Raw genomic sequence first — 12,500 nt, forward strand, 5'->3', positions numbered from 1 at the left:
GACAACAGAGGACCAAAATATATATGTACTCATTAATTAGACTTTTATAGTTATTCAGTGATTTAATGATGTTTAGTTTATATGTATTTTCACTTATCTCAGTTTATAAGAACTTAAATAAAGCCTTTGTTGTCATTGACTAGAATTCTACAAGACCAGACTTTGCTCCACGAGTCTACAAAGATGTTATGGGCATGTTTCTAAAAAGATATTAATAATGTCATAATTATATTAATTTTTCATTCTTTTCTTTCGATTTCAATTTACCAGAAGGAGACACGATCAAGTTATGACTGTGTTGAAACAAGGAAATAAAATATAATATAATATAATATAATATAAATATAATATAATATAATATAATATAATATAATAAAATAATATAATATAATATAATATAATATAATATATAAAATTATATATAATATAATGCTAAATGATATACTCGCATAATATAAGATATGATAAGATATATAATGTTATAAGCTATGATATAATATAATATAATGAATAAAATATATGATAATGTATTATACAATACATTATCATACTTTATTCATTTATTACATCATAATATTTTATATTTTATATCTTATATTACATTAATATTTTATTCATTATATTATATGACATCATACTTATAAAATTTTATATTTTATATCATTATTATCATATGCAATACATTATTATGTTATTTTATTTATTACATTTACGAGTATATCATTTCTCATGATATCATGCATAATTTTATATATTATATTCTATATTGACGAATGACACTCAATGCACAGAAAGGCTTTTTCACAAACTCACGTAATTCAGCTTCTGCATGACGCAGGTGAAATTGCTGGCTTTGGAGATGGCTTTGTTCAACAGCTTCTTCAGGTAGGGACCTTCGAAAAGGGCCTCTCGCTTCTGAAGGTGACATTGAAAGGATTAGTTGGGTGAGGGGGAGGGTGGTATTCTAATCTTACATGAATTGTGGTTCTCTACTGAACAGATTGGGGCTACGACAGGCGTTTTATTGCATTGGGAATTTGTCAGAATATTCAGTCGTACACGTATATATACATATAAATACACACATACATATCTTTATTTATGTATTATTATATATATATATATATATATATATATATATATATATATATATATATATATATATATATATGTATATATATATATATATCATTTATGTATATTTATACAATTTATGTGTGTATATATATATATATATATATATATATATATATATATATATATATATATACATATACATACATACATAAATACATACATATATATATATATATATATATATATATATATATATATATATATATATATATATATATTTGTGTGTGTGTGTGATGCCGATAGATTTTTAAACCTAGCCAACATCTTCAATAATAATGTTAATTTCACCATTGAAAAGGAACAAAACAGTAAGGTGATTTTCCTTGATGTTTTCGTTACTAACGAAAATGACAATTTCAACAGGACAAGTTTTTAGGAAAAGTACATTCACTGGGCACATTTTCAGTGGGACGCCATATCTTAAAAACCAACCATAGAATTTTCTTGAAAATAATCTCATTATGTTTCCCACCCCCAAATTTCGCCAGAGACACTAGCCTAAACTAACCTAATCTAACCTAACCTAACCGGGGCTGGTGCAATACTAGCATACATCTCAGGAATTTGCTCACTGGGCTCGGCTCCAATTTTTATAGTTCCTGTTTAACAAATTTTAAAATTGACTCTGTTCATACCTTCTACCTTCTAAATGGCTTTCTTTTCACTCTGAAATTCTCTTCCTCAAGCAGTACTTTCATAAGAACTGTTCCCCTGCCCATCTAGTACTTAAGGTTATTAAGAAAGTTCTCGATTACAAAAAAACTTGCACCCTTAATGCCTAAATGTACCTAAATTTACTATATATATGCAAGCTTCTCTTATTTACCTAGCAATCAAGACTTTGCTAAGCAGTTTGCTAAAATTATCCAAAAGCATATTTGTGGCTCTTAACATTAGATTAACATAAAAAAAATCCTAAAACTATTGGTTCTTTGTTTCCCTTGAAGGATCGGCTCTGTCCCTTGATAATTCCTGAGATGTTTGCTAGTACTGAACCAACCCCGGATTATTTTGCCATGCCCCTAGGTTAGGTTAACCAGGTTAGGTTAGGTTGTATAGCTATTTCCCGCGGTGGTTTGGGTGTGGGAAACATAATGAGATTATTCTCAAGAAAATTCTCTGATTGGTTTTCAAGATATGGCATCCCGCTTTTTTCTGGGAAAGGTCCAGATAGGATTTTCCCAAGAAGTAACCCAGTACTGGGACCTTTCCCTGAAAAAATCGGGACGCCACATCTTAAAAACTAACCATAGAACTTTCTTGAAAATAATCTCGTTACGTTTCCCACACCCAAATAAAACAGAGGGCACGGCTATTGCAATACTAGCACACATCTCAGAAATTTGCGTCCAGGTACTCAATTACATCTCAGGAAATGTGTCCCGGATGCAGTTCGGGGAATTAAGTTGGTTCGTTTCGGCGTCACCTCAAGGTCATGGCCGGTTGGTTCTCACATGCATCGGCGTGAGCTGTCGTACGTGTCGCAGACTGTCTAATCCCGAACGTTCCAATATAAGATCCCACGCTAGAGGTTGCAAGACATCAGTAGGATACGACAAACTTCGGAATCATTGGCCAGGCCGAGAAGACCCTCTGGGGAACTGATTCACTCGGAAAGTCTGAATCTCAGAAGAATTTTGTACCTGCGGCTGCGTTGTATTGCCAGTCATCGGCTGTTCCCTTGTCCGTGGCATGACTCGATTGTTTGTTTATATTTGTGTCCACCTTCTTCTTCTTCTTCTTCTTCTTCTTCTTCTTCTTCTTCTTCTTCTTCTTCTTATGCTACGTTCATTTAGCGCGTTTTTCCTCTTTCACCCAGAGAGATGCGTTTCTTTTTGAAAAATGTGCAAATGCACTTAAGTATGACTGATTATATTTAAGTTTAACTGATTTTCCACTTTAAGATTTCTCATATTTTGTGTATGTTCACTTTTAATTATGTAAACTGAATGCCTCCCCAACCCCAACTTTTTTTTTTTACTTTGTAACTATAGATTTCCATAAGATTTGACCTCTGGTCAAGAAACGCGTCGATAATAAATGTATGTACTGGATCTGTATGTGTCCCTGTGCCCTTCCCCTGCCTGCTGTAGTGCCCCCCGGATGCCCTTCCCTATATATATATATATATATGGATATATGTGTATATATATATATATATATATATATATATATATATATATATATATATATATATATATATATATATATATATATATATATATATATATATATATATAATAATAGAAATGTTAATAAACAACAAAATTACAAGATACAAAGGAAATTACAAGTTAAAAATATAAAAAAACAAACAAGAATTATCTCATTGAGACAGGGTCTGAAAATAAACTATTTATTCCTGATCAACTTCACTAAATCAATTTTACATAAACTGGCAAGTAGAAAATTTAGTCGAAGTTTCTCCGGCGCAATCGAGTTTTCTGTACAGCGTATAATGCTGTATGAAACTTTCAGCTACGTCCCATGAAACTCTTAACCGCGGCCCATGAAACTCAGCCACGAAAGTAAAAAAACGCCGAAATCGAGTTTTCTGTACAGCGTATAATGTTGTATGAAACTTTCAGCCACGGCCCATGAAAATCTAAGACGCGGCCCATGAAACTCAGCCACGGTCAGGTGGTGGCAAGGTTGCTGGTACCCATAGCAGTGCCAGAAGTACGATCATGGCTAACTTTAATCCTAAATAAAAAAAAAAAAAAAATTTGGTATGCTTAATGATTGAAGGGTGGATGATCACTACTGCCCTCTAGGCCAGAAAAAAAAAGTGGTCTGAAATTTGGAAAACTATAAAAACTACTGAAGAGGCTAATGATTGATGCTTGAGAAGGGTGGATGATCACCATACCAATTTGCAGCCCTCTAGCCTCAGCACTTTTTAAGATCTGAGGGCGGACGGGAAAAAGTGTGGACGGACAGACAAAGCCGGCACAATAGTTTTCATCTACAGAAAACTAAAACAAAGTAAAAGACTTACCTCTAACCTTGCTGCCAATGCCTCTCGCCTCTGAACGCCATGCTTAAGTACAGTCTTGACAGGCTCCAAATAACACTGTTTCTTGGCTGCAATGACCTTCGCCACCCAGCCGTAGTAGATCTCCTCTCCTACGCAGGTGGCCATGACCTAAGCAGGGACAGGGAATGAGGAAAGTTGAAGATGGGAAACGATTAAACAAGGGTTACAGAAGATTGGCATTGGGTGACTCGAGTTTCTGAAAGAAGTGGTTGGAATTGAAATATCTGTTGGTTGTTTACTTTTGTAGATAGTCTGTATTCCTGTAACGAAGTGATTCTCAAACTGGGGGCTGTGGCACCCTTCGGGGTGGGGGGGGGATGCCACAGACAGTGCCCAGAGGTGCCGCAAGATTGTCATGAATTTTGTCTTGGTTAGATCATCTGAATGAACATTTGTAAAAAAAAGGAAAAAGTTTGTAGAAGTCTTCATATAATTATCATCAGTGTGTCTCCTCTAATATATATATATATATATATATATATATATATATATATATATATATATATATATATATATATATATATATATATATATATATATATATATATACATATATACATATATACATATATACATATATATATATAAATATTGAAAACCACTGCTCTGATTAAATATGAATAAAGAGTTACACTTAATAGTAGCAGTTACAGCAGTAAATGGTAGCAGTAGTAGCAGTAAAAAGTAGCACTGGTATTAGTAGTATAGGAAGGATATCGAAAATAAACAGAAAGTTTTGAGTTTTTAGTAAAGCGAGAAATACCTTAACAACTCTCAAGAGCGAGATATTCACATAGACCCCAAATGCAACTGATAGAGAGAGAGAGAGAGAGAGAGAGAGAGAGAGAGAGAGAGAGAGATAAAAATAATAGAATCAATCATGATTCTGAACGCAAATTTTTTTTCATCTTTGCTAAAGAGAAAGATTAACACGGAGCAGATTATAATCACTTTTACAGACACCCAGTTGAGAGAGAGAGAGAGAGAGAGAGAGAGAGAGAGAGAGAGAGAGAGAGAGAGAGAGAGAGAGAGAGGATAAACAACTTACCCGAGTATAAGCAAACTTCTCGACGAAGGCGTCATGACCTCGAGTGATGGAAGCCACCGCCAAAAAGAAGAAGAAGAATGCCAGCGTTGATTTCGTCATTCTGCAAAGAAAAATAATATATATATATATATGGACCTCATTCAAACTGGATGGTATCTAATGGAGTATTTATTCAGAAAAAAGTTACAAGCTTTCTTGGACAAACAGTCCACATTATCACATATCCGTATTGTCCAGTTTGAATGAGGTCCTTTTAGTAATTCTACTAATGCACAGAACAATTGTGTATGTGATAAAGTTAATGAAAAGTCATTTATTTATAAATGGAAGTTAGAAGTCCACTTATTCACTTTCAGACGAGAATGCAAAATGACAATAGGTTGAAAGTAAGTTCGCCTCATTGCCGTGTAAAACACCAGGCATAACGGGTTACAAGGAGGCCTGAAACACCAACAAAATAATCTGGAATGTACCGACCACCTCACCACAAGTATAAACCCAAAAAGTTTTTCAAGAACAAGGATCGTCCATACTCACGTTTTGGGTCCAACGACAGTCTTTCTGCTGAATCCTTCTGGACTGGAGACGCGATCAGGTATACCCGGCTGAGAGGAAAACCCTCATATATATACTCACCTACTCTCCCAATCCAGATTTCTGCCCCATCACGATGGCCCGCGGCAGGGGTTGGGGAAAACCCCTTTCTCATGCTGTTTCATCAATCCTCTATTTTTCATTTTTTTTAATTCTTCAGTCGAGAAAATGGCCAAGTCATCGTTGCGTGCACTCCGCAGCCCCGTGATGGTTCAGGCACAATGTTTCTATGCTGTTATTGACTGAGCGAATGGATGAGATCACTTGTTTTGTGGCGGAGAGGTCGAAAGACAGGTATTTTCTTTTTGTTATAGACATCTCACACAGTTCTTTTCTGGTCTGATCCAAGTTTATGAAAAAGTACTATTAGAAATATCATAATTGTGGTTGTATCAACTTTCAGGCATGGATACTGAAACCAGGTAACGTAGCTTTCAGGTTTTAATTAGGTTTAATTTTCACCGAAAAGAACTACAGTTTTCTGTGAATACCTTTGTAGAAATGAATAATTATGGTTAAATCACTTTCAGGTATGGATACTGAAACTAAGTATAGTAGTTTTCAGATTTTATTTAGAGTCTAGTTTTTCATTTTAAAAAACTACAATTTTCTATAAACTTAGCCAACGAAATCCTGCAAATCACATTCATTTTTCATCCTGTATAACTAAAAAAGGCATTCACTGACATTCCAACACACTTACCTATCAAAAATATAACTCAGGAACCGGACGATATTCGAAAATAAACCCGTTTGAAAGTTCGATCTCTGGAAGTTTCACGTCGTTCAGAAAAAAAATCCTAAGAAAAATTCCGTAAAAAATTCCTAGGCAAAATTCAGTAAAAAAAAAATTCCTAGGCAAAATTTAGTAAAAAAATCGTAACCAAAATTCAGTAAAAAAAAAAAACTAAGCAAAATTCAGTAAAAAAAAAAAGGCCTAAGCAAAATTCATTAAAAAAATTCCTGACCAAAGTTCAGTAAAAGAAAATCCTAAGCAAAATTTAGTAGAAAAAATTCCTAAGAAAAACCAGTGAAGTCCGTTCCTAAGCAAATTCAGTAAAAAAAAAAAAAATCTGCACCAAAATTCATAAAAAAAAAATTCCTAAGCAAAATTCAGAAAAAAAAAATCTTAACCAAAATCCAGTAAAAAAAAAAAAAAGCCTAAGCAAAATTTGTACTACCTTCCTCGACTAGTCATCAACTTGAACCATCAATTTACCTTGCAAGGTATTTGGCTAATAAAATCAAGACTTGTATTGCCAGGCAAGTGTGAAATTTGGAGTTTGTTGAATTCTGAAATATCATTATGAAAATTCTATTGTCTCAGAAAATCTTGTAGGCACTTCGATTTAGAAAAAATGAAATAAGAACAGATTATTGAAAATTCTGTAACTATTGTGGGTTTGTAAACTAATATCTCAGGGTGTGTCTACATTAAAGCTAAAGATGCCTTCAGTGCATGTAGGCAACTTGTCGCATACATATCACAAACATGCTGGAAGACAAGTCATCGACTGCGAGAGGAGACTGAATCTTTGGCAAATGTTGGATAATCACATGAATCACTGGATGGAACCATTAACAAGTCATTGACTTGTATTAAACCTGTTTTCTGACTTGTATTCAACTTGTTTGTGATATGTTTGCGACAGGTTGCCGACATGTGCTTACGACATGTTTTACTGCAGTGTGGATACACCCTTAGGGATATTTCCTATTATTAAAAAAATCGTTTTACATATATGTACATGAAATTTTCATTTATTTATTAATATTCAGTTATTTTTCCCCATGGTATCTGTAATTTCCATTTACAAGAGAACACTCTGGGAAATCTAACCATGAATTAAGAGCTATCAAACGATCATAATGTCTTTAGGATAGATACGTTTCATTTTAGACCAACGCTCGTTTCTCTTCCAAATCTGCCCTTTGAAATTAACCCTATAACTTCCTATCTGCACTCAAAGGACTCCTACGAGGTCCTACAAAGGACTCCTGACGTGTATCCCATCCTCGGATCCTAAAAGACATCGAAAATATCCTTGACAACATCTTCTAATCCTTGTTAAACGAAATCCAGCCCCTTCAGGAAGTCCGTGCCCATGACGATGGCCATGACCTTCACCAGGTAGTTGGTCCTCTTGCCCTTCGTGTTCGGGAGGGCCTCCAGGTCGTAGCGGTGCAGGTTCTGTCGCAGGTCGTGCCTGAAGCAGGCCACCAGCCGGGTCCTTCTTTCGCAGGCTATGAACTTCATGAGTCGACGGATTTCTTGAGGCATCACGGAGCCGTCTTCGGGAAGGCACTTCTGCAGGAGTGGGGTATAGTAGGTCGTGAAGACCTCGGTCAGTGTGGGAATGCTTATTTGCATATTTACATAAATGCAGGTGTACCACAGGGAGGATGAGACACTGGGTGTAAACACTGGGGACTGATACACCTTACAATGTTTATCCCTGGGTCACTGTATGAATGCTTCTGTGCATACACACTTACATACATAGATGCAGATGTACCACAGGGTAAATGAAACATTGGGTGAAAACACTGGGGACAGGTACCTAGTGGTAGAACTTGACAATATGTCTGCCAGAGAGACAGTACAAACTAACATACAAGCAGTTTGAAACCCAATGATCACTTGTAAACAGATTTGTAAATATAGAACTGACCTCATACCCTCTTTATTCTCACCTGTCAGGTGTGAATATCTGGTTTCCAATGGTCTGTACGTTCGTTTGTACTTTCCTTCTAAAATATATACTGCAAATTCCTCCCACTTTGTATCAGTCCTCGAGAAGGTGTCTTCGATATGAAGAAGAAACCAATCAGGATTTACTTCCAGTGTTTCATTACTTGTGTAGTACATTTGTATATGTACATCACGTGCCAGTGGGATTATAATCACACACACGCACAAACGTACACACTCACACTGAATATAAATATATATATATATATATATATATATATATATATATATATATATATATATATATATATATATATATATAATTACAACTTACCTTACTTGAAATAAGATGAAATTATCTAAACTAGAAATAAACATTAAAAATCATCAAAAATGAGACTAAAAAGTGAATAGTTTAACCTAAAAAAATTGAGGAAAATATGACGATGCTTCATAAAGACAAAGTTTTAAACCTATTACTGATTTCATCGAACAAATCACTGACCTACAACTGAAGTTACAGAGTTAAATATCTTTTTTAAACGGGGCTTCAAACAAGAAACAATATAATTACAACAAAAATAAGACAAACTGAAAACATTTCCGCAAATTCCTCCTGATAACTTTGTTTTCCCCAGCAACAAACAAAAGGAAATCAAACACATTCTGTACCTCAGCCTCTCGACAGTGATTGATGCCATCTCTCAGATCGTCTGCCAGACGATAGTCGATTTCATTGTTGTCGATGAAGGTGTTTAGGACTGTGAGGTAGTTCACATTGTAGAACTCGTCGATCTGGGTGAGAGAAGTAAAGACAGAGGAATTAAGATAGAGTAAGGATGAAGGTAACGATACCAAACGCTTGGAGGACAAGGAAAACTATTTTAGATGCTGGGTTTGAAGTTGAATGACAGAAAGATAAAGAAAAACATGATTGGTGTTAGTTACAGACATTTATATGTATGGTGAACAGGGAAAACTCTAAATTAAAGATAAGGAAAAACATTACTGGTGTTAGTTACAGACAGTTACATGTATGGTAGACAGGGAAAACTCTAAATTAAAAATAAGGAAAAAGATAATACAAAATTGTAGACATTAATTAAACATATCATATGCATGGAGGACAGGAAAAACTGTTTTAGTTATGAGTTGCAAAATTGTATGTTTGAAGTGCATGCATAAACATGAAGGAATTGTTGAGCCAGATCTTCTGTATGGAAGTGAAGTGTGGAAGGCGAATTGACTAAAAGAGAAAAAAGATTTGCTATGACCAGGAACGCTAATGCAATCTTGAGTCACCCCTTATAAGAAGAAAAGATGTATGTATATATATATATATATATATATATATATATATATATATATATATATATATATATATATATATATATATATATATATATATATATATATATTTATATATATATATATATATATATATAAATTTCTGACTCACATCAGGATCAAACTCAGATCTTTCAGCTCAAAGGCAAGGACACTGCCAGCAAAGTCACACAAGTCATAAAAGAAGCTGGAACCTAAGTACCACTCTACCTGAGGCTTTACCTGGGTATGCTAACTGCCTCGCATATCAACGTGTTTTCCCCAACTGCTGAGTCGGGAAGTTGGGGAAAACACGATGGTATGCAAGGCAGTTAGCCTGCCCAGGTAAAGAATTAGGTACAGTGGTACTTAGGTTCCAACTTCTTTTATAACTTGTGTGGCTTTGTTGGGCAGCGTTCTTGCCTTTGAGCTGAAAGATCTGGGTTCGATCCTGATGCGAGTCAGAAGTGTATATGTATATATATGTGTGTGTGTGTGTCTGCATGTATATAAGTTTGTACATAAAAAACTTCACATGATCTTACTATCTCCATTCTCTGCAAGACGCAAGCGAACTCGAAGATTGACTCTCTCAATTTTGCGGTGGCTGACGCCAGATCCACGCCACTGAAGATATTAAGTTTTCGGGACTGTTGCCTCTGTCTTTGTCTCTAGAGAAGGGAAAAAGATTGTAACTTTTAGCTTACTGCTTATTTCTCTGTGCTGTTTGTGGCTGGAGGCAAATTCCTGAGATGTATGCTAGTATCGCACCAGCCCTGGATTTTTTACCGTGCCCCTAGGTTAGGTTTGGTTAGGTTAGGTTGGGTTAGGTTAGGTTAAATTAGTCCAAAGTAATTTGGGTGTGGGAAACATGAGATAATTTTCAAGAAAATTCTATGGTTAGTTTATAAGATATGGCGCCCTGCTTTTTTTCAGGGAAATGTCCAGGTACTCGGTTACATCTTAGGAAAATGTTAGCAGTGCCAACAATAACAGCAAGCAAAAAGCATTCGAAAGCAATTTAACTATATAATATTCTGACCTATTTGTAAGTTATTTTCTAATTATGAAAGGAGATTTTATATTTTTCATTATGGTGTTAATGATTTGTTAAATTTACTGTTATGACCATCGCATCTGGGTTCTAAAACCGACAGCTGTGTGTTCATTTACCTGCAATGTGAGGATTCTAACATATTTTTAAATACATGTTCATTCAATAAACACATCGAAACTGACAGATTCCCTTTTGTGCTAGATGAGAACCTAGTTTTGCGGGCATCACAAAAAAGCCAATCCTAGTTTCATACACTAAATAATAGCCTATCTTAGTAGAGGTCACTTAAAGCCAATCTTAGGTTCACAGATGTCAAGCGCTTCACAAAAAGCCCTTTTTCTTTCAGTTAAATCAAGGCCAAGAGAGACAAGGTCTCCCCAATTGGATGGAGTTGCCTCCCATCTTGGGTAACTACGTAGGCGATGACGTATCTTAGAGGTACCTGCTCCTTACAGCAATCCACCAGCTGACGCGGTAAGGAGGTGGACAAAGCTCCGCCTACTTGGGGGATTTGGGTCGAAGTAAGCAGAACCTCTTTCTCTTGACCTTGAGTAAAACCTTCTCCAGTCATACCCCATCCAACCAAACGTAATAAAAACAAGCACTAGAACCCACCATGACCTCGCCAGTCGCCGTAAATAACATCTCGCTAATGGAAGAGCTTTGGGATTCTTCTTCTGCCTGAAGACCGTGAGAATTAGACTGCAACGCACCCACTAGAGTTCCCGGAGAATTAGCCGGCGGACCGTCGTCGCTGACGAGTTCCAGAGGGTCTATGGGAGGCCGAGGGGTGGTGGATAGAATTGGCTGGAAAATATCAAAATGAAATAGGAATTAGAGTCAGTATCTTTCCTACTATGTTTTAATACTTGTTATAATGAGAGTATCGATGATGATTGTTATTATGATTAATAATAATCTTCATGCTAATTATCAGAATAATCATAATAATACTAATGATAATTCCATGTGGTAGCAATCCTTAAAATAATAATAATAATAATAATAATAATAATAATAATAATAATAATAATAATAATAATAATAATGGTTGATAGCAGTCTTTAAAAGTATTGTTATTAAACTTTATTATTATGAATAATAGCAATAATATTTGTTAAAATTAATAATTAATAATAATAATAATAATAATAATAATAATAATAATAATAATAATAATAATAATAAAAAATTTCTGTTTTCTTAGTATCAGTCTTTAAAAGATTAATTTTTTTAAATAATATTATTATTATTATTATTATTATTATTATTATTATTATTATTATTATTATTATTATTATTATTATTATTATTCCAAACTTCCTTCTGACCAACAACTCAAAAAACTTAGATTTTAACCTTCCAAACGAAATCATCATTCATGGCACCTAAGCTACGCCCAAGACAAGCCCTTTTGGCCTCCTTGATCCTGGCCCTGTACCTCAGGTAGGCGTGGCTCCCGAAACACTGTGACATCGCCTGGAAACGAAAATGAGGTCATCAAAGGTCAAGTTATAACGAGGTCATACCATGTCAAGTCACTTCAGGAAGAATATATCAGCTCTCCAGAAAGTGAAAAGAGGGAGTTAGAGTGGCTGGACAGCAGGGG

General features: G+C 34.9%; 2 protein-coding genes across 2 annotated transcripts in view; both read right to left on the reverse strand.

The window, feature by feature from the left end:
- The window catches only part of LOC136835653 (uncharacterized), a 7,143-nt gene extending 1,316 nt beyond the window's left edge, over window positions 1-5,827 (reverse strand). Inside the window, exons 1-4 of the mRNA XM_067099468.1 lie at window positions 5,760-5,827; window positions 5,223-5,322; window positions 4,136-4,282; window positions 814-915 (exon numbers count right to left, since the gene is read on the reverse strand). Coding sequence (XP_066955569.1) covers window positions 814-915; window positions 4,136-4,282; window positions 5,223-5,321 — 348 coding nt within the window. The 5' untranslated portion in view covers window position 5,322; window positions 5,760-5,827. The remainder of the gene's footprint in view (window positions 1-813; window positions 916-4,135; window positions 4,283-5,222; window positions 5,323-5,759) is intronic.
- A 541-nt stretch (window positions 5,828-6,368) lies between these two features.
- Window positions 6,369-12,500, reverse strand: part of LOC136835193 (uncharacterized) — a 9,420-nt gene continuing 3,288 nt past the window's right edge. The window contains exons 3-7 of the mRNA XM_067098421.1: window positions 12,251-12,370; window positions 11,507-11,698; window positions 10,380-10,505; window positions 9,181-9,303; window positions 6,369-8,124 (exon numbers count right to left, since the gene is read on the reverse strand). Of these exons, the coding sequence (XP_066954522.1) occupies window positions 7,885-8,124; window positions 9,181-9,303; window positions 10,380-10,505; window positions 11,507-11,698; window positions 12,251-12,370 (801 nt within the window). The 3' untranslated portion in view covers window positions 6,369-7,884. The remainder of the gene's footprint in view (window positions 8,125-9,180; window positions 9,304-10,379; window positions 10,506-11,506; window positions 11,699-12,250; window positions 12,371-12,500) is intronic.

Source organism: Macrobrachium rosenbergii, chromosome 55 (genome assembly GCF_040412425.1).
Source record: "Macrobrachium rosenbergii isolate ZJJX-2024 chromosome 55, ASM4041242v1, whole genome shotgun sequence".
In the NCBI taxonomy this organism is placed as follows: Eukaryota; Metazoa; Arthropoda; class Malacostraca; order Decapoda; family Palaemonidae; genus Macrobrachium; species Macrobrachium rosenbergii.